Genomic DNA, 23,511 nt, shown 5'->3' with positions numbered 1-23,511 from the left:
CTCTCCACCGTCTTGTGTCATCGGGAACAGATCTGTCACTTTTGTTTGAAATCAACTCACTGTCACAACCAGATGTGTCTCAGAGCCTTTACTCACTCGTGCTTGTGTGCTTGTTGGATGGTGCTTGGCAGCATGGAATGACGGGAAGCGGGAGAGCACAGAATGACCTTCGGGAGCCCTGGGAAAAAGCAGGGAGAATTATTTTCCTGGTGGTTCTTACACGTCAACTTGCTGGAGAGGTGTCATGGCAACGAGTTAGAGATTTCATGAAATGTGACGTCAGTATCACAAAAGGGATCGTGGGACTGTAAAGAGCGTGGTAGAGCTGACGTTGGAGGAAAGACAAGGTGCTTCCTTGTTCACGGTCCTTAATTAGCTGCGGTAATAAAAGCAGCCACGCTGGGGCTCAGAAGCTCTGTAGGGTGGTGGTGTGTGAAGGGGGAAAATGGGGGTCGGCAAACCTAGAGTCGAGACGCACAGGAAGGTCTCAGCACATCATGGAGACAATAGTGCCTGACACACAAAAGCTTGAAGACCAGCCCTGGGACCAGCCTTCTTACTTGACTCTAGCCTCGCCCCCGCCCCCAAATAGCCCCCCGCCTCCCTGAACTCTGGGGTCGGGGAGGAGGACCCCAAACACCTAGTGACGGGGTCAGCCCTTGCTCATGACCTTCTACTCCCTGCTGAGACCTCAGGCAGGTCTGTCAGAAGCATGCCGTGTGGGGCAGGAGGGACCTGTCCCTACTACCTTACTGAGGGGAAACTGAGGCACGGCCTCAGTTCATGAATCCTCTTGGGAGAAATGATTCCATCAAAGGAACATGGACTTTGTTGGTGTTACCTGTTTTGATATTGTCCTAGAGAAACCAAAGAATATTGCCCTTCCAGGATGTGCTGGTGGCCCCACCCTCCCTCAAGCCTTCTGGGCTCTGGTCTCAGATTCCGTTTTTTTTCTTTTAGCACAGGCAAGCCACACATATATTGTGCTTGCTTGTGCTTGTACTCAGTCGTGTCCGACTCTTTGCAACCCTGTGCACTGTAGCCCGCCAGGCTCCTCTTTCCATGGGATTCTCCAGGCAAGAATCCTGGGGTGGGTTGCCATCCCCTTCTCTAGGGGATCTTCCTGACCCAGGCTTCGAACCCAGGTCTCCTGCATTGTAGGCAGATTCTTTACCATCTGGGAAGCTGTCAGATCCCTTCTTTTAAAGGTCAGTTTATTGGTGCCAGGAGAAGCTGGGTGGTGGTGGGGAAGGTGTAAGCATCAAACAAGACAAAGGAACTTGGACTTTTGAGGATCCGTGATAACCATCTCTTTCTGTCTTCTCTCTTCCCTCTTGTCTTTTTTCTTCCCTTTCCTCACTCTGCCCCCAAACCCACCCTGGGTCCCCTCCCCCAGCATGCATAAGACAGAACAGAAAACCCCGCTCCTAAGCTGGTCTCCCCCCGGGCCATGTGCCGGTGAGGTAATACTGTCTCACACACTGGGACTCATCTGCCTGCCTCCCGGGGGCCCCTTTAAGACATTTCTCAAACAGGGCATTTTAAGCGGAGCTCATACTGGACATTGACTTTACAGTTATTTTATGAGGCACTCGATTCTACAGCCAAGGGATATTCCGTCTGGCCCTCTTTTATGTCTCTCATGACAGAGGTAAAAGATCAAGACACAAGTCTGGTTGGAGCTGAGGAAGAGTTCTTCTTCACAAGCCATCCCCCGATAGCTCTGAGATGAAGAATGTCATCTCCATTCCAGTCATGATTAAAGGGATTTGGGCTTCCCGGGCCTGCAGTGCAGGAGACTCAGGGTTCGATTCCTGAGTCAGAAAGATCCCCTAGAGGAGGGCACGACAGTTCACTCCAGTATTCTTACCTGGAGAATCCCATGGACAGAGGAGCCTGGCAGGCTGCAGCCCCTAGGGTCACAAAGAGTCAGATGCAGCTGAAGCAACTTAGCGTGCACATCTGGGACTCCCCCTGCCCTGATTACTGTCACCACCACCACTGCTGCTGCTGCTAAGTCACTTCAGTCGTGTCCAACTCTGTGTGACCCCATAGACGTCAGCCCACCAGGCTCCCTGTCCCTGGGATTCTCCAGGCAAGAACACTGGAGTGGGTTGCCATTTCCTTCTCCAAGGCATGAAAGTGAAAAGTGAAAGGGAAGTCTCTCAGTCGTGTCCGACTCTAGCAACCCCATGGACTGCAGCCCACCAGGCTCCTCCATCCATGGGATTTTCTAGGCAAAAGTACTGGAGTGGGGTGCCACTGCCTTCACCACCACCACTAAACGGAGCCAAATCCCTCGTTTCTGGGGTCATTTTGGCACGCCCTTGGTGACTTTGGTTGTTGATGTCATCCCTTCCCTGGTAACGTGGCACGAAACTGTGTGCACGGTGACCTCGTGTTACCTGTTGCTTTTTCTTTTCCTTCTAAATTCCTTATAAATGGACAAATTTAAGGATCCTCTTTAACTCAAAATGACTGGTTTTTCAGACTCTACCACTTCATAATCCATGGTGCAAACTACCTTTCAGCTGCTGTCCTCACGATAGGCAGGAGATGATGAAACAGGAAAGCATCAACCTGTCACACCTGTGCTCTCACTGGACACTTCCAGGCAGTGTTTGATGTAGCCTTCCCTGTTCATTGTATTCTGTTGGATTGACAGGCAGCGATGTGGAAAAGTCAGAAAAACCACTGTCCCAGTGTACCCATGCTTAGTCCTCCCAGGATTTCGGAAGCTTCGATCCTTTAATATATATATATATTTTTTTTTTTTTAAGAAAATTAATTAGGTGACTTCCCTGGCAGTCCAGTGGTTAAGACACTGAGCTTCCAATGCAGTGGGCAGGGGTTCCATCCCTCGTCAGGGAGCTAAGATCCCACATTCCAAGCAGTGCCACCAAAAACTAGAAAGAAAGAAAAAAGAGAAAACTAATTAAAGTGTGTTTTCAATCATGAAATTTGATTACAAAAGCCTTTGATAAAAATAACAAACACACGTGAAGAATTTGGAACTTAAAAATTCAGCAGAGTATTTTAGAAGATGCATAAGACTGACTACAGAAGAGTTTTTAAACTGCCTTCAATTTTGTGGGTTAATCCTTAGACATATTTAGAAGGTCTTTAAAAAGTCTGCTCCCTAGTTCAATTTCTTTTTTATTGTTGTTCTTTTTGGCATGGTAGTTGCATAAGGCAGGGGCAGCTGAAATGCTTTGCTTATTCATTTTCCGGTTAGGACAAGCTCACAGTAAGGATACAGTTCATAAAGTGGCCGCCATGACTCAGGAAATAATTGTTGGCTTGAGTTGAAAGTAATAATTTCTGTGTTGCAAAATAGAATAGGATCCACAGGTTAATGGGGTGTTTATTTTTCTCGTTGTCTGTGAAAACTGACGCTGCTGACCTTTGATGAGCTTCTCCGGCAGTCATGGTGTGTGTCCACGGCTGTGTGGGCCAGACGGTCAGTTCTTGGCAGCCTGACGCTGGCACGGCTGCTTCCTGACCCTTCTGTCCACGCCCTGCAGGCCCACAGGCCACACTGTGCCCACCCTCAGCAACCATACCTCCTGTTCACATTGCTTTTGCTTTTCTCTTTTTACATGTAAAGTTGACTTTTTCATTTTCTTGAAGTATAGTTGGTTTACAATGTTGTATTAGTTTCTGGTGTACAGCAAAGCAATTCAGTTTTATACATATATCTCAGAGAAGGAAATGGTACCCACTCCGGGTAAATCCCGTGGACAGAGGAGCCTGACAGGCTGCAGTCCATGGGGTCACCAAGAGTTGGACACAACTGAGCACACCTCTATGCTATATGCTAGGCTTCATGTCACATCAATTCTTTTTCAGATTATTTCCTATTATAGGTTATTATAAGATATTGACTATAGTTCCCTGTGCTATACAGTAGGACTTTGTTGTTTATCTGTATTATATTATATTATATGCTGCTGCTGCTGCTAAGTCGCTTCAGTCGTGTCCAACTCTGTGCGACCCCATAGACGGCAGCCCACCAGGCTCCCCCGTCCCTGGGATTCTCCAGGCAAGGACACTGGAGTTTGTTGCCATTATATTATACAGATATCTGTTAATCCCGTACTCCTAATTTATCCTCCCCTTTCTCCTTCCTCTTTGGTAACCATAACTTTGTTTTCTATGTCTGTGAGTCTGTTTCTGTTTTGTAAATAAGTTTATTGTTGTTAGATTCCACGTATAAGTGATATCCCTAACCCTAACCCTTTTTTAGATCCCACATATAAGTGATATCATATGATATTTGACTTTCTCTGATTTATTTCACTTAGTATGATAATCTCTAGGTCCATCCGTGTTACTGCAAGTGACATTATTTCATCCTTTTTTACGACTAATATTCTATTCTATATATGTACATCTTCTTTATCCATTCCTCTATATACACTTCCATCACTTCCCTGTCTTGGTTATTGTGAATAGTGTTGCTATGAACATTGAGGTGCATTTATTTTTTCAAATTAAACTTTTCTCTGGATATATGCCCAAGAGTGGGATTGCTAGATTATATGGTAGCTCTACTTTCAGTCTTTTAAGGAATGCCTGTTGCTCATTTTGATTCACTTGTCCCTGTGGCAACAGCGCATGCCTTGCAGACAGTTACAGGTGACATAGCCATGTGTTACAGGCTGTGCAGTATTGTGGTTAGAGCACGGATGCTGAAGCCAGCCTGCCTTGGGTTCAAATCCCAGTCTTGCTAGTCAGAAACTGAGAACAGAGCCTGACGTATAGCAAGCCCCAGGAATGATGGGTATTACTAGTCCGGTATAATAATATGGGGGTGCAAAAAATTCACATGAAGAAAGTGGTATGTGAAAGGTGATAATAAATGATAAAAGAATGCTACCATGTTTTTTAAGAAACCCAAAAAGAGATCTTATCAGAGCCAGCACCATCTCCATCATCACTCATTGGCAACCCAGAGTTCAGCACACAAATGTGTTCTCTGAACCACCGGGATCTCTCGAGATCAAAAGGAAAAATGCAGCCTTTACTGCCCTGCTCTGTGTTGTCCTGAGCTTCCCTGGTGGCTCAGACAGTAAAGAATCTGCCTGTCAATGCAGGAGACCTGGGTTCTATCCCTAAGTCGGGAAGATCCCCTGGAGAAGGAAATGGCGACCCACTCCAGTATTCTTGCCTGGAGAATTCCATGGAAAGAGGAGCCTGGCGGGCTACAGTCCATGGGTTCTCAAGGAGTCAGACACGACCGAGTGACTAACTTTCTGTGTTGCCCAAAGAAAGCTATCTTCTCTCGGTCACATCTCAGGGCTCCATTTTCTTTTCAAGCTACCTTGCTAGTACGGTTGGACTTTTCTCTTTAAGGCACTCAACCAAGAGATGAGTCAAGACCAGGGTTTGAAGTTAAAGGGTCTGGAGGTGAGGTTGGCTTCCTAAGACAATGAAGGGGACCTGCGTTAGGGCTGTTAGAGTGTGAGTCAGGACCAGGGCCGCTGGGTGGCGCTGTGCGGTTTGCACCCTGCACAGAAGTGTGCCGTCGGGGGACAGGCGGGCCCTGGAACCCAGTTCCTGTTATCCTCAGTGGATTCAGTCATTTTCTAAATGCTGCGGTACACAGGGAGGAATTTCAGAATTGTTAACTCACACTAACTGTAAATTTGGCATATTTTGTAGACTATCTGGTTCTGCCTTTGACCATTTTTCTATCTGGTTTCTGAAAGAATTGTCAGGAAGAGTTTTTTTTTTTTATTGAAATATAGTTGATGTACAATATTACATAAGTTACAGGTGTACTTTATAGTGATTCACAATACTTAGAAGTTATAAATATATAGTTATTATAAAATATTGTTTATTGTAAAGAATTTATATCTTTGTCATGCTCTGTCAAACAAAGGACATTTTTCCATTTGGTCAAGTATATTTATGGGTCTTTCAGAAGCTTTTAAAAAGTATTTTCTTAAAGGTTTTGCACATTTCTTGTTAAGTGTATTTATAAGCACTTTATCTTTTTTGTAACTACATAAAGTTTTCATCCACCATTAAACCGTCTACTTGATAATTGTTTATGTATATGAGGGCTATTGGTTTCTGTACATTAATTTTACTACCTGCTACCTTAAAAATTTTTTCAGTCAGCTTTGTCATGTATTCTCTTCAATTTCCCAGGTATACTGTCAAACATTTGCAGAGATAGCTTTGCTTGTTTTCCCATTTATGTGTCTCATCGATTTATCTAATTGAATAAGCTAATATCTTCAGTACAATGTTACTTTGTCCCTGTTCTTAGTGAAAGTAATTTCAGGATTTTTCCATGAAGTGAAGTGAGAAGTGGGCTTTAGGACTAAGATATATATGTTTTTGTTATGTTAGGGAAATAGCCATCAATTCTTTTCTAGTATTTTTTAGTGTTTTTAGTATTTATTGAATGTTGAGGTTGTCAAACATTTTCAGCATTTATGGAGTTACTCAGATAATTTTTCTTTTCAGATCTACTAATATGATATGTTATGTTAATAGATTGCTAAGAGTAGACCAACTAACCTTCCATTTCTGGAATAAATTTTGCTTGACCATCATGTGTTACTCTCTTAATATACTATTGAATTCTCGTCACTAATATTTTATTTAGGATTTTTGTGTCTTCTTATAAATGATTCAGTCTGAAACTGTCTTTGTGTTTATGCTAGGTTATCTTTTTAGGTATTGGTTTCCTATCACTGTCATAACTCATGATTACCCCATGCCTGTTGTTGTTTAGCTGCTAAGTTGTGTCAGATTCTTTGCAACTTCATGTACTGCAGCCTGCCAGGCTCCTCTGTCCATGGGATTTCCCAGGCAAGAATACTGGAGTGGGTTGCTGTTTCTTTCTCCAGGGGATCTTCCTGACCCAGAGATCAAACCAGCATCTCCGCTTTGCAGGCAGATTCTTTACCACCATGCCATCAAGTGATACCTACCCCATGCCCTAAAGCAACACAAACGTATTCTCTGACATTTCTAGAAGTTAGAAGTCTGAAATGGTTTACTGGGCTAAAATCACTGTATTCCTTCTAGGGCCTCTAGAGAAGAGTCCATTTCCTTGCCTTTTCCAGCTTCTAGAAGCTTCCTGGATTCCTTGTTCACGGCCCTTTCCTCCATCTTCAAAGTTGAAAATTCAGTGTCTTCAAGTCTCAATACCTACCTGTTCCCCTGCCAACCTTTGCTTCCAAGGTCACATTTTCTCTGATTCACTTGCCCTCCTTTTCCTCAAAAGGATCTTCGGGATGACATTGGCCCCACCTGGCTAGGATAACCTCCTCACCTCAGAATCCATAACTTAGTTTGAATTTGTACAGTCCTTTTTGCATGTAAGGCAACAATACCTAGTTTCTGGGGATTAGGATGTGGACATCTTTGAAAGGTGAGTACACTCTTCTGCCTGCCACAGCGAACAAGGTTAGACTTGCTTCGTAGAAAGAGCTTCAGAGTTTTCTTTGATCTTCTATGCTCTGGAACAGTTAGTATAGCATTGAGATGTTCTTTTCCTTGAAGGCTTGGTAAAATTCTCCTGCAAAACTATAGTGACTTGTTGTTTCTTTATTGTTCGTTGTTTTAGTCGCTAAGTCACGTCCAACTCTCTGCAACCCGATGGACTATAGCCTGCCAGGCTCCTCTGTCCGTAGAATTCTCCAAGCAAGAATAGTAGAGTAGGTTGCCATGTCCGCCTCCAGGGGCTCTTCCCAACCCAGGGACTGAACCTGTGTCTTCTGCATTGGCAGGTGGATTCTTTACTGCTGAGCCACCAGGGAAGCTTCTTTGTAGTGTAGTTCTTATAACACTGATAGAAAGTTCTTAAGTACTTTTTATAAACTTATATAATTATATAAAGGTAATAAACCTTTATTTTCCTTCTTTGGGACTTGTTCTGTTTAAACTTTCTACCTCTATTGGATCAATTTCAATAAAACATGTTTTCCTAGACAATTATCTATTTCATCTAAGTTTTTTCCATTGATTTGCTTTGATGTCTGCAGAGTACTTGTTTACTTTTTAAATTTTGTATATTTCAATCATTATTTCTGCCTTGTCATTTTCTATTTTGTCTATTTGAAATTGGTGCCTTTTTTCATAATGAGGTGAGCTAGTTACTGTTGGGATCCTTTTTCTTAAAAAAAAAACAGGGTTTTGATTTATTATCAATATTTATGAATTAGATATGTCATTTTTCTGTTCTTTGCCTTATTAATTTTTTTCACTCCTGGATCTGATAAATGTGTTAAACGCTCACCACCCATCCTTTTGCCGATGTTTCCCCAGTGATTTCTTGATTGAATGAAACTCACCCTCTGGGAGACTGTTCAAGATGACCTGATGTGTTCCATGTTCTTTGCATTCTTCCATGTTTGAAACTGTTTTCCTGTAGCCTTGATACTTAAGGGAGAGGTTGGCTGGATATACGACCCTCGGTTCATGTTTGATCTAAGGTGGCTTTCACATCCTGGGATACTTGATTGAGAAGATTTCATTTACTTAACAGTGTTACATTATGGTTTTCTTCACTTTCGGGTTTATTTTGGCAGGGGCATTTTCATAAGATGGTAGACTTTTTATACTTTTTTTCTATGTTCTTTTGTAATAATTTTGTTTACATTTAGACTGCTTTTATTAATTTCAGGGACTTCAAGTATTTCCAAGATGCCTAGTTTAAGAAGATCCTATTCTGTCAGTGTAACCAAGCATACTTTTTTTTTTCACTTTTTATTGCATTATTATTTGGGGATGGGGTTATAAGAGGTTGTGTGTCCTCCAGTTTGTCCGTTTCTCTTTTTTATTACAGGACTGAAATTGCACCCTTTTGGCTTCTTTTTTCCTTTATCACCCAGTTTTCGAAGGCCATTTCTCTCTTCCTTTGTATCCTTTTTCCCCCAAAGTGATGCCTTTCAAGATTGTCATCTCCATTCATGCTCCCTTCAGTCTTTTCTTCATTCGCAACCACAATTTACCAAGACTCTACAGAGTTTTATACCACAGGTTGACGTTCTTTCCAGCAATGGTTTCAAATCTATCTTTGACTGCATTCTCACTTCCTTCTTTTCTTTTCTATACAGTCTTCCCGGGGCTGGTGCCCAAAGTGTGACACACAGCTCTACTGGCATTTGGTATTAATTTTTTTTTTTTAACTTACAGGTAATTTGAAGATTCTAGGATTCTCTGTATTGCTTTCTAGGTAGTTCATTGCCTTCATCTAGGCCACCTCTTCTTAAGTGGTACTTGGGCACACCTAGGGAAAAGACATTGTTTTCTGCAGAACTATAGTCATTTTGATGATGTAGAAAAATCAGAGCGAGAAAGCCAGTGGGTTCATTGAATGCTGTGCAAAACCACTCAGTGGTTGGTTTCTTTAAAGGATAGAATTTTTAGAGGAAAGAAAAAAAAAAAAAAAACGATCAAAGAAACAGATCTATCTAATTTGAAGTTAAATAGATGCAAATATTTAACTGCATTCAAATGTGTTTTTATACTGTCAAGGAGTATAAAATAATAAAATAAAAATATCTTACAAAGTGTTGTCTATTGCATTAAATTACTTTGAAACATCATTCATCTAGCAGCTCTGTATGTAATAAAGGTTTTAACACATAGCTATATTTGGTAGATGAGGAACCAAGACTCAGAGAGACTAACACACTTGATTTCCTGGTTACATTGGTGACTTGAGTAGAGCCAGGAGTAAAACATAAGCCCCCTGACAGGTAATACCAGTGTATTCCCAGTAGCAGCCAAGCCTGTTATAGAATTCCTCACTCGTTCAGCCTTCTTTCCAAAGTTCATTCTCATTCAGTCACTTCCGTAACCTAAGGCCAGTCCTTGATAACAAATTACTAGAGACACATACTTTTCCGTGTTTTATTTCAAATTGCTTTGTGCCACAAAAACAATGCAAGTTGCTTATTCAATAGGTTGAACATGTTTTCTCACTAATGATCCACCTTCATCTCTCTTCACAGAGGACAGTTATGGGATGGATGGGAAGGTTAATCTGCCCAGTCTCACTGCAGACGGCAACTGGCAAGACCCGGAGGATGTATACAGCATGAATGGAAGCGCCTACAAGGACAGACGAAACTATAGACTTAGTCTGGCTGACTGGACTAATTACTTGAAGGATGTAGATAGAGTATTTGCACTGCTAAACAGTCACCATGAGCAAAACCAAGCCAATGAGACTAAAAGTGCTCCAAGTGATGGGCTCCTGGCTGTGTCTGCTGACCTCTCAGCCCCAGCAGAGATGGATGAAGACCCCCGGGGTAGGGTTGGGGAAGCGCCTCCTTTGACCTTGCTGGCTGACCTTCCCACCCTGCATTCCAGCCGACCAACATTCAGTCCAGACAGTCAACTTGAATGGAACAACGACATTCCCGAAGTTCATCGTTTGGATTCTGAACACTGGAGAAATCATAAAACTGACAAATGGATGGAGCATGAAGGGATCAATCACCTTGAAACTGATTTCAGCGGCAATGGCATGACAGAGCTGGGGCAGCCTAGACCCAGGCAGCAGAAGAGCCGTCCCCAGGATGGTCATCCAAAGGAAGATATTTCCGAAGATCAGCTGCTTCTTTCTGCACGTCCTGATGTTAACTCCACTGATCTGGTGATCAGAGAGTCCACCAGGGGGCCGCCTGTTTCCTCCAGCATCACAGAGAGGATGTCAAACCAAGTGGAGAAGAACCACAGGGCCGGGAGCCTACAGAGTCTAGAAGGCAGTGCCTCGTTTCCACTCTCCTCTGATTAGATGCCATGTGGCCTTACCCTAAACACAGTATTTTTTTTTAATTTGTTCTTAGTAAACTAATAAAGGTGGTCATGACAGCCAGCATTCCAAACTGCCCCAGGTACACCTGTGCAGCGGAAGTCAGTGCGGACACGAGCGGCACGCACCTAGGGACTTGGTCTTCTAAGTCACTGTCAAGAATAGAGAGAAAGGTGCATTTGTGGGGTTTTGTTTGTTTGGGGGGGCACTAAAACAGTATTAACCTTTGAGAGTTCTAGGGATGTGTGTATACAAATGTTATCCAGTCAAGATGGCTAGAATTGTGCCTTTGCGAGTTTCTGAAATTGACATCCTCGGTGAAATTTCAATCCGTTTTCCACTGCGTGCGTAATGTGGTTTCAATTCATTTTTAACCACTGGAATTTTTCAGTGCCCTCGCTTTTCACCCAGTGATTTTTGCACTTTGAGATGGGAATGCCATGTCTGTTTGGTTAGTCTTATTTTTTTCCCCAGGCTTGTCACAGCGTCACTGCTTGCTCTCAGTGTGACAAAGGAAAATGGACCCCAGGGATGACAGACAGTATCATCACATCTTGTTCAGCGTACGCTTTTGCCAGAAAATAATGCATGTGTTTTACCTCGACTTGCTAAAATCGATTAGCAGAAAGGCATGGCTAAGGATGTTGGCGGTAAAAATAAACAAATAAACAAAACAAAGATTGCCTGCTTTCTCTCTGCCTAGCCTCAAAGTGTTCATCATCTGCTTTAAAACTGCTAAATTTTTATTATTTGCTTAACAGGATAAAAGGACTGAAGACTTTTTTTTTAATCTTTGTTTTGTTTTCTTGACCTGGCTAGTAAGCTTAAGTGTTGAGAAAATATATCTAGTTTTGAATTTATATAAGAAAAAAAAATTTTTTTTTTCAGTAAAACAAACTCATGAATGTTTCATAATTTAAATGCACCATATGTGTTCTATGGTTACTTTTAAGGCCTTCCCCAGGTTCTGATTTTTTTTAAGGCATAAGTGAAAACTGCTTTTGAAATTCTGTGTTCTTGAAAATATTTGTCCTATTTAGATGTTTCAGTACCAGCAAAAGGATTATTACCTCACTGAGAGTTTGCAGTATCCTAGCCAACTTCCCAAGAAGGTATTTTTTAGCTTAATGGTAATTTTCATTTTATTTTTAGATAATCAAATGCATAGGTAAGTTATGTTACCTTTACGTGTTTAAGGTAAACTCTTTTAAAGAAAACCTGATATGTTAGAGTTGAATCTTTGATAACTTTGTCTTTATCATAGACTCTGTACATATGTTAAAATTAACTCTTTATCAGATGTGTGTGTCACCGGCTGAATGACAGATGAAACATATTTATGGTCATGAATGACGTGCTTTGTAAAAAAAGGTTTCAAGTTATTAGGAAGCATATTGTGTTTTTTAAAATCTTGTGTAATATTCTGTGATACTTTTATAGAACAATTCTGGCTTCAGGAAAGTCTAGAGGCACTATTTCTTGAAATAAAAGGAGTTTAAACTTTACCCGTTTCAGAGAAATGAACTTAACCAAGTTTCTGTGGTACACTCATCCCAGTAAAATGGAGTCCTGATCTAAATGTACATAATTTCTTTTTTCTTTTTAAATGTACATAATTTCTTTTTTCACTTTTTTTTTTTACCACACCTTGTGGCCTGTGGGATCTTAGTTCCGCAACCAGGGATGGAACCTGTGCTCCCTGCATTGGGAGCACAGAACCTTAACCACTAGGCCACCAGGGAAGTCCCTCAATGTATATGATTAAACATTATCCTTATTTGAAAAATTGATCCAAAGTCAGTGTATGTTATATAACATTCTCCAGTTGATGATTTCAACATGGATTTGCCTCACTGGTGTCCAGAGGGGTGTAGCAGAGGCAGTCGAGGGCGGCTTCCCTGGGCAGGCAGCCTGGGCAGCTACAAAGGGGCCAGCGCTGGGCTGAATTCTCTACGGTTGCCATCTTGAAATTCTCGGTAGTCTTTGAACAAGGGACCCCATGTTCCCATTTTTCACTGAACTTGCAAATTATGTAGCCAGTCTTAGGCAGCAGAAATGGGAGTTTTTCAAAACCAAGAGGACACACCACTCCCCTCCCTAAAGAAGGAAGTTTGAATTCTTTGGTGACCATGAAATTTGGTGAATTCCTCACCGCCTTCCAAGACCTCAAGTTTTCTGATTGACAAGTTCCATATACCTCCTTCTATTCTAGATCTCCTGAGGAGCTTTTTCCCCTTCAGATAGAGAGGCTAACAATCTGTGACATGTCCAGAGCTCAGAACGTTAATAGTAAACGAAAAAAAAAAAAAAAGCAAAGAACTTTGGGACCTGCCAGTTCAACCCCTGGATAATGAAGGAAACCATCTGTAAATGAGTGCTCAGTCGCGTCCAACTCTTTATGACCCCATGGACTGTAACCCACCAGGCTCCTCTGTCCATGGAATTCTCCAGGCAAGAATACTGGAGTGGGATGCCACGCCCTCCTCCAGGGATTGAACCCATGTCTCCTGCATTGGCAGGTGGATTCTTTACCACTGAACCACCAGGGAAACCCCAAACCATCTTTATCTGTTTGCTATAACAGAACCAGACTGGGTGGCTTACACAACAGAAATTTATTTTGTCACTCCTGGAGACTAGAAATCCAAGACCAAGGTATCGGCAGGTACGGTTTCCCCAGAGACATCTCTCCTCGGCTGGCAGAGGACCACTTTCTTCTGTATCCTCACATGTCCTTTTCTCCGTGTGTACATTTCCCGGTGGGGGTGGGGCTCTTTTTCTTATGAAAACACTAGTCATACTAGATCAGGGCTCTACCATCAGGACTTCATTTAATTTCACCTCTTTAAAATCCTCTTTCCAGATACAGTCACACAGGAGATTAGGGCTTCAATATATGAATTTTGAGGGGACACTTTCCAGTCCTAACACCACGATTTCATGAGAGAAGAATCCAAGGTAATAGTCCTGTCCAAAGACGCATCCTTGTGCCTTCCTTGTTCCTGTCCCACAAGATGTGAATAAACCAAATGTTGCTATCCTGGAGGAAATTCCACTGTGGTTCAATAACTATTTCTACTTCTGTTTAAGTAGCTACTTTGCATAAAGGGCTTGAGGGAAACTATTCAGATCTCGAAAGGCCCCCTGGAGATTTGCTGGCAGGCGGGTCTCCTGTAATCTGTGACAAAGCTGATGCCCAGAAGAGGTGTGCTGATGGCCACCTGTGTGCTCCCCATGGGTTTAGAAGAGAAAGAGATTTAGCAGAGTTGAGGGCCAGCCCTGTCCACTTTCCCCATTTCAACACACATGGGGGCACACACACACACACACACGCACCCCAAATCCATGAAAACAGAGGCCACAGTGGGGACCCCATCTGGTCAGTAGTGGAAAGACTGACAGGCATGAAATTATAGAAGACTAACTTCACCACAAACTCTAGTTTTTACTTTCTGCGTGAGCTTGGAAAAGTCACATAAGCACTCCAACACAGCTTCTTTGACTATAAAATAGGTTTGAGTCAAGGATGGCAGACACTCAGCAGACAGGCTGCTTTTCCAAAACATGCCCAAGAAAGACAGTGCTAATTCCTTGGGACAGTTCTCCAACATCTCAGCCCTTCTGGTTCCTGGGTTAAACTTAGGTAGCTCTGTTGTTGTTCAGGTGCTAAGTTGTGTCTGACTCTTTCGTGACCCCATGAACTGCAACATGCCAGGCCTCTCTGTCCTTCACTATCTACTGGAATCTGCTCAAACTGTTCTCCAGTCAGTTCAGTGGCTCAGTCATGTCCAACTCTTTGCGACCCCATGGATTGCAGTATGCCAGGCTTCCCTGTCCATCACCAACTCCTAGAGTTTACTCAGGAGTAACTCCATAGAGTTGGTCCGTAGAGTTGGTGATGCCATCCAACCATCTCTCCTCTGTCGTCCACTCCCATTCCTGCCTTCAATCTTTCCCAGCATCAGGGTCTTTTCAAATGAGTCAGTTCTTCACATCAGGTGGCCAAAGTATTGGAGTTTCAGCTTCAGCAACAGTCCTTCCAATGAATAGTCAGGATTGATTTCCTTTAGGATTGACTTGATTGATCTCCTTGCAGTCCAAGGGACTCTCAAGAGTCTTCTCCGACACCACAGTTCAAAAGCATCAGTTCTTCAGTGCTCAGCTTTCTTTATAGTCCATCTCTCACATCCATACACGACCACCGGAAAAACCATAGCCTTGACTAGATGGACCTTTGTTGGCAAAGTAATGTCTCTGCTTTTTAATATGCTGTCTAGATCGGTCTTAGCTTTTCTTCCAAGGAGCAAACATCTTTAAATTTCATGGCTGAAGTCACCATCTGCAGCGATTTTGGAGCCCCCAAAAATGAAGTCTGTCACTATTTCTACTGTTTCCCCATCTATTTGCCACGAAGTGATGAGACTGCATGCCATGATCTAAGTTTTCTGAATTTTGAGTTTTACGCCAATTTTTTCACTCTCCTCTTTCATTTTCATCAAGAGGCTCTTCAGTTCTTCTTCACTTTCTGCCATAACGGTGATGTTATCTGCATATCTAAGGTTATTGACATTTCTCCTAGCAATTTTGATTCCAGCTTGTGCTTCTTCCAGCCCAGCATTTCTCATGATGTACTCTGCATAAAGTTAAATGAGCAGGGTGACAATATACAGCCTTGACGTACTCCTTTCCCGATTTACAACCCGTCTGTTGTTCCATGCCCAGGTCTAACTATTGCTTCTTGAGCTGCATACAGATTTCTCAGGAGGCAGATCAGGTGGTCTGGTATTCCCATCTCTTGAAGAATTTTCCACAGTTTGTCGTGATCCACACAGTCAAAGGCTTTGGCATAGTCAATAAAGCAGAAGTGGATGTTTTTCTGAAACTCTCTTGGTTTTTTGATGATCCAGCAGATGTTGGCAATTTGATTTCTGGTTCCTCTGTTCTCCTGTAAGGCAGAGCATTTGTGTCCTTAGAATCCTCAGTGTATCCATAGGATTTCCCAGGCAAGAATACTGGAATGGGTTGCCATTTCCTCCTCAAGGGGAACTTCCTGACTCAGGGATCAAACCCAAATCGAACTGCGGAAGATTCTGTGCTGGAGAAGACTCTTGAGAGTCTCTTAGGCCACCAGGAAATCAAACCAGTCAATCCTAAAGGAAATCAACCCTGAATATTCATTGGAAGGACTGATGCTGAAGCTGAAGCTAAAGCTCCAATACTTCGACCAACTCACGTGAAAAGTTGACTCATTGGAAAAGACCCTGATGCTGGGAAGGATTGAGGGCAGGAGGAGAAGGGGGCGGCAGAAGATGATGGTTAGATAGCATCACCGACTCAGTGGACATGAGTTTGGGCAAACTCTGGGAGACAGTGAAGGACAGGCAAGGCTGGCGTGCTGCAGTCCATGGGGTCACGAAGAGTTGGACACAACACCAGAACAACAACAGAGCCACCCAAGTCCAGCCAGGGAATCTGAAGGGTTAAGAGATTACAGCTTGTGTTTTTCCATAATGACCATTAGATGTCACTCTATTGCAACTAAAGACCTCTGCTGGGTCCCAGGGCCTAGACCCTTGGCAAAGCAGCCCTTTATATTGATTTCTAAAGTAGTAGCTCTACCATATCTCTAAGAAAACATCTAGAACAACTTGATCCATGGCAGGCTTGCTCTTTCTTCAGTGCCTAGGATTTTAGCCATTCCAGGAGGCCAAAGAACAGTTTAGCTTTCTACTGATTTATATTGGTATTATTAGCAGGGATTGCATCAAACTTTGATGTTTAAATTCAAGAGTGAGCCCCGAATATCGATCTCCTTGCTTCCCCATGACTCTGTGCAATTAAAAATGTTTTTTGGCTCCCATAAACCAAGCTACGGAGGCCGTCTCTGCCCAGCGGACAATTTTTTAAAGACCAAAAGGAACTGAATGCTTTTTAACTGCTCTGAAAATGCTGAGGTTTTACCAAGTCTGGGGCTGAAGCATGGAAGATGAGTTGTCACATTCAAAACATTTCTGCTGTCTTCATTCCTTAAAAAGAAACTGTTTTCCTTCTGTGTTTATTTCAAATGGTGTAATATCCAGAATGGCTCTGCTTCTCCCTTGAAGGTGTGGGCTATCGAAGAGATTCAAGGGAAATCCAGAGAAGACAGTATACTTGGATAGGGGTTACTATTTGGTCTTTGCATAAATGGCTCTTTTGTTAAATACACAAAGCCATGGAGGAAAAGAAAGTTTTGCCCAGAAATCAGTACAGAAGCACAGACTCCCTCCAATTATCCATGTATCTTGGGCTACTGTGACCTTTTAGTTTAGGTGTGCAAGGGGGTGGTAAATGGAAATCAATTGTCCTGCTTTCCACCTATTGAGTGCTCCGGAGCTGGGTTCTAAATATAGCCACTTTGCATCTCAGTCCATGAGTCATGCTGTTATTTCCAAGGCTCATTTAGCTCCTTCTGCCTCTCACCCAAAAGTTTGAGATGCCAGTACACTTAGAAAATGCTGTTACCCTTCAGATAAGCCCTCAAAATCCAGTGCTTTTTCCCCATGGGGGTTGGAGTCTGACCACAAATTCTTCCTCTAGGCTCAGGCCAGCTCCTGGCCGCCATGAGCAATGATCAGCTTGTTATTCAGTAGAGACTAGGGGAACGGGGCTTTTAACTGCTTTGGTGATCAAGTTTTTATATTTATTCCTTTGGAAATCATTCTTTTTTATGCTTGAGACTTTCCTTTGGTTTATCAATTCTTAGACTCATGAGTTGCTTCCCAGGTGGCTCAGTGGTAAAGAGTTCACCTGCAAAGACTTTAGGTTTGACCGCTGGGTTCGAAAATCCCCTAGAAAAGTAAATGGCCACCCACTCCAGTATTCTTGCCTGGAAAACACCATGGACAGAGGAGCCTGTCAGGCTACAGTCCTTGGGGTGGCAAAACAGTCAGATACAACTTAGCAACTAAGTAACAACAGACTCATGAGTTGCACTCCTTTGGAAATACCCTTAAACCTATCATGGTCAACTTGGTGGCAAAGAGTAACATCCATCAAATGCCTGCTATCTGCTCCCCAACACTTCCAGGACCCAGCAGTTAAGCGGGGACACACCTCTAGTTCAGAGGAATACAGTGTGTCACTTCCAGTCTGAGACACAGAAAAGCCCCTTTGCCTTTCTCTATGCTTCTTCCTTGCCTCTAACAACCAAAACCATCTCTGAAAGTTCCAAATTGTGCAACTTCAAGATGAGGGAGCCTCTGTCAGGCTGGGTCCCTGAAGGACTCTAGAACAGACCCACACAGATGTGTCTTATTAATGAGAAATGAATTTTGTGCTATGAAGCCACTGAGATTTGGGGACTGGCGTGTTATTTAAGTATGACATAGCCTATCCTGACTAACACCAACCATATTCAAGGCATACAGTTCTGTAACTCCAAATTTTGTTTGAATTTAAATAGATAAAAGATGAAATGCTTAGAATTATTCTCTTTAGTGACTCAGAAAATATGCTACCACAAGTTCCTAAAAACTATAGTCCCAATTTGGCTTCAAGGAAAAGTTACCAGTTAGGTAAGGAAAATGAAATGAAATTTGTGCCATTTCATTTGTGCCATTTTCCAGAGAAAGTGGAGGCCCATTTAACCTCATCTAATCCCTGTGTCTTTTTTTTTTTTTTTTGGCTGCACCAGGTTAGTTGTGGCATACAGGATCTAGTTCCCCAACCAGGGATCGAATGAAGGCCCCGGCACTGGGAGCATGGAGTCCCAGCCACTAGACCACCAGGGAAGGCCCCTGGTGGGCCTCTACAGTGGGAGAAAACATTGACATCATTACTTCATCTCTTCAAACCCCCAAAATCTTAAGAGACAAACAAATTTCAATCCAACACACATTTTATTTTTTTTTTTAACTTTTTTTTTCTGAATTTGCAATAATCAAGTATTCAAGATGTTGTAAACCAATGTTTCTTAGTACAATGACAATAGATTTCATTAAACACAGGAAATTATACATCTTGTACATTACCCTAAGAGGTCTCCAAATAAATATTCATTTTAAAAATCACAAAATCAAATTTCTTTATGCAACAACTCAAAACAGCCTTTCATCACAAGCACACCCTATACACAAAAACACACACACTGAACACACACGCCACTAGGGCCCTAACACCAGGTTATTGGACACAGTTATCACTTTTCCTTTAACTAAAGAATCGGTGGCTGATCTGCCATTCTCATGCTTCCAAATTAATATTTGGGGTAGAGGTATGTATTTTAAGAAAAATGCCCACTATAAAGTCTTACCATTATCCTTATCTTTCATTTCAACATACAAACTTTAAACTTCTTTTGTTCACCCCTTTGGTTTAATATGTCCCTGCAATTACTTCAGTTTTCAATAATACCTTCTCCTTCAATTTCAATATGTAATAGTAGAATACCAGAAAAAGACAACACCTTCAAAATCTCAATATTATAAAAACAACTTACATGTGTGTAAGGTTTTGGGGGAGAAGAAATAAGAAAAGATTATCTGAAATATTTTTCCCCTCTCTCTGAAATTATTTTTAGCATCTGATTATTCTTGCTAAAATAAATATCAAAAGCACTGAGTTTTCCATAAAAAAAAGTAATCCTCCTTACACTCTTCTTTTTTGCAGCGTTAAGTTCATGAATTAACTGTGGTAATGAGAGTAATGAATGCTTATTTTCTGAGAAACTCTCCAGATTTCTAAAAGCAAAGCACATGCAGCCCGTTCAGTGAAATACTGTCAAGTCAGTGGTGCATTTTTGTAGTGAGCATGCATCATCAAATACTTCTAGCACCGAGGCATTTATTTTTTAATGTTTTAAAAGCAAATACCCAGGGAGGGTTTACATCATAGCTGGCTTCCCAGCTGGTTGCTAATGGTAAAGAACTCGCCTGCCAATGCAGGAGACATAAGAGACGTGGGTTCGATCCCTGGGCTGGGAACAACCCCTGGAGGAGGGCATGGCAACCCACTCCAGTATTCTTGCCTGGAGAATCCCATGAACAGAGGAGCCTGGCAGGCTACAGTCCATAAGGTTGTGCAGAGTCAGCCACGACTGAAGCAACTTAGCACGAATGACCCTTCGTGGGGCTGAGTAAAAATGAAGTGCTTAAAATAACCTCTTCAAACATACACAGATCTCATTCCAATGTGGCAAGAAGTCTGGGATAGATACAGCCAGCAGCATACTAGAAGGTAAGGAAAGCAGAGAAGATAGAAAAGATAAAGTGCATGAGGCCAGAAATGTCGCCTTGCCAGCCATGGCACTCCCTTCCAAACTAGAAAGAGGAAATGCAGTTATATGTGTGTAAAGAATCTCTACCCATCCATATAACAGGAATAGCAAGCCTGCATCCTAAACAATCCTGGGGTTATGCAGTATTTTGATATCCACCTGCTACTTAGTACTCTTGCCTGGAAAATCCCATGGACGGAGGAGCCTGGTGGGCTGCAGTCCACGGGGTCGCGAAGAGTCGGACACGACTGAGCGACTTCACTCACTTCGCTACTTAGAATACTCAGTATGCACCTTTATGAGGCTTCCTAGGTGGCGGGCGCCAGTGGTAAAAAACAAACAAACAAAAAAAAAACCCGCCTGCCAATGCAGGAGACCTAAGAGATGCACGTTCAATCCCTGGGTCAGGAAGAGCCCCTGGAGGAGGGGATGGCAACCCACTCCAGTATTCTTGCCTGGAAAATCCCATGGACAGAGGAGCCTGGCGGGCTACAGTCCAGGGGGTCACAAAGAGTTGGACACAACTGAAGTGACTTAGCAGACACACACACGCACCTATATATCAGTAGCTATGATCACATTTCTGTGTCATTTAGGATGCTTTAAGTACACACAAAATCATACTGTATTTGGCTACCACCCTAGGTTCCTGCTCAAGCACAACTAGAGAATCTCCAAATGCTTCAGGTCCAAGCAAACTATAAAGCTTCTCTTTGGTGCACCTGTATTTGATACAAAACAGGCTCCAAGAAGAAACTTTTTGGCTCCAAGTCTACCAAAGAATGCAAGACAGAAATGCAGGCTCAGAGAGAACTGTCTTGGTGGTTGGTGAAAAGGCAGGACTACCATTACCTCCTCCAGGTAAGCCCCTGCTGACATTTCTAGGGGCATGAGCCCATTTATTCCTGCAGCTACTAAGGGTAACAATCAGTAACAACTGGGCTGTGGTTTGGTTCATAACATATAACATTTTGTATCTGTTCACTTAACAAGTAACACTTTGTGTATGTTCATGTTAAACTTGTATTAAGAAACTTAAAAGCTAGTCATTTAAAAAACAATAGAAATGTTAACATTCTGAAAGAGGAGGGGACAAAAAGAACATACACTTGAAATCCCCAAAACTCAGATTCAAAATTCTGAACCGCCTTTCCTCATAATGGTTTGTTTCAGACACTACTGAGATGCAATGTTAACACTAAAATTGGTTTTGTTCTACATTAAATAGGAACTATAAATAAATACTTGAGGTAAGTTAGGGCAAACAGTTGTGAATATAAGACTTAGCTAAATAAATGTAAATTTACCTTGAAAATCAAAACATTCCATTTTGATGTTTTCTACAGATTTTTTGTCTATTTTACACAAGGAAATAATAACTTCTCTACTCTTCAGAAATAGTAACACATCAAAATATGAAATGCTTCACCTCACTATCTTATAGTCACATCTTACCTATGTTAACCAAAATTACTGTAAGTATTACGTAGTGTAAGAAGTGCACGACAAGAAATGAGCATCCAAACCCTGACTTGGCCACTATGTAAATCCTAAACAAATCACTTGACCTCTATGAGCCTCAGTGTTCATGACCTGTGTTTTAGAAGAACAGTAAAAAATAGCTATCTTGCAAAGTTATTTAGAGGATTAAAATGCATGCTACCTATTGTGTGCTTGATAAAAACGCTCTGCCAATAGCCAACTCTCAACAACTGCTCACTTGCTTCCTCTCTGCTGCTCCTTTCTTTTCCCCACCCTAGTTCTTGACTGTTTTCAAGAATTAAATCCACCTACAAAGGATAAAGATGTCAAGCTAAAGAAGATGACCAAAATAATGTGTGCCAACTGCCCACTCTACCGCCTGGGGTTTCTAAATTAATAGGCTAGACTCAAGGATATTATATTTGCACATTAAGGCCAAATAATACTTTAAACTACAGAATTTTTAAAAGAACAAGGTGACCTTTTCAAAAAAAACCAAGTAATTAGAAGCCTAAGCTCACGGAGAGTGTCAATTAAACTTATATTAGGAGTGGTGACTCTAAAAGTAACATGACCAATTTATTATCAAGCGTATAAGGACCTTGTATATACAATCAAATGGTGTCATTTAGCAAACAGTCACTTTAGTTAACTACTTAATATTCCAATGATGCCACCTGAACCCAAAGTGCTTTGGGGACAACTCTTAATTGGTACATATTCCAAAACATCAGTCTCCCACGATTTTTACTGCTTATTTTACTTTTACCAACAACATGGTAATGCTATACCTGCTAGTTATAAGTCCCAGATATTTGAGGAAGTACAGCATTAACATTGTGGTGTACAGTTCCGCCAATTTCTTTGAATTTGGGTTGACCTAATCAACCCAAGGGATTTCATAGACTGGCAGATGGTAATTGGGTAAAATAACTTTTGATAAGGAAATGACACTCGTGATGGCTGAACTGAATGAATCTCCAAGGTAAAGACAGGGAGGGATCTCTATTTATACCTGATTTCTCATACCGTCATTTCTGATCATAGATTTCTAAGGGCAGTGTTCCTTTTCAAAATGTGATAACAGGAAGAGAGAAATTCTAAGAGTGTGGAAACACAATCTTAGCTACAAAAAAAAAAAAAAGAAGTGCCAACCTTCCCAAATTCTCTCAATGTTTCTTAATAATCAGAGGAAATTTAGAAGATAATCACATCTCTTCCCAATCTACCTATGTTTTGCTCCAACCCAATAAGAAACTTTCTCTTCTAAAGGATCAAAGATCTCCCACAAAGGGTGAGGGGGATCACAAAGGCCCTAGAGTAGACTCAAAGACATAAAGCAGTATTCTCTGAAGATCTTCGAAATACACCAAGTTGACCAAAGTTTTACAGACACAGTGTAATTACAGGCAATGATGCTTCTTATGACTTAGCCAAACAAGTCTGCTCTAAGGAAGTCCTTGTCACCCAGGACTGCCAATTCCACCCTGTAGACATTATTTAGCCTAACTGCCAACTCCACCCTATAGAGAACCTTTCCATAAACTGCCTGCAACCAAGAGAACCATTTGACCAACACCATTCCTAAGTTAAAGAAGAAAACAATCTTGAACCAGGAATATTCACACAACTCCACCCATGCACCCATGGATAGAGGCAAAAAAGCCAGGAATCATGAGTCAATCACATTCCTTCTACTCAAGAGTGTAAATGAAACAAGAGAATCATTTCCCAAATCAGCCTCATATAAGCCTAGGCACATTGGCAGAAACAGTTCTCCATCATATTGATATTTGTACATTACAGTCCCTCCTAAGTCTGAGTTGTCATAATTCTTTTTCTGGGCAGCCAAATTCCACAGGTTAACTCGCATCAGTTTATATTGCTATCAGGAGGCACCTACCTTCAGAACCACATAGAAAACATTCCATGCGGATCTAAATCAAAGTGATGTGCTGAGAGGTACTGAAAAGGATGGTGGCTGTTG

General features: G+C 41.9%; 1 protein-coding gene across 7 annotated transcripts in view; it reads left to right on the top strand.

The window, feature by feature from the left end:
• Nucleotides 1-12,291, top strand: part of SULF1 (sulfatase 1) — a 198,344-nt gene extending 186,053 nt beyond the window's left edge. For all 7 annotated transcript variants that reach the window (XM_086335453.1, XM_086335456.1, XM_086335450.1 and 4 more), the window contains one exon: nucleotides 9,981-12,291. In XM_086335453.1, coding sequence (XP_086191579.1) covers nucleotides 9,981-10,011 — 31 coding nt within the window. In that variant the 3' untranslated portion in view covers nucleotides 10,012-12,291. The remainder of the gene's footprint in view (nucleotides 1-9,980) is intronic.
• Nucleotides 12,292-23,511: the final 11,220 nt, after the last annotated feature.

The sequence above is a fragment of the Bos grunniens genome, chromosome 14 (assembly GCF_055505025.1).
Source record: "Bos grunniens cultivar Pamir isolate PY7600 chromosome 14, Bosgru_T2T1.0, whole genome shotgun sequence".
Taxonomy (NCBI): domain Eukaryota; kingdom Metazoa; phylum Chordata; class Mammalia; order Artiodactyla; family Bovidae; genus Bos; species Bos grunniens.
The sequence above is the reverse complement of the archived record's forward strand: the minus strand, read 5'-3'. Positions and strand labels throughout refer to the sequence as shown.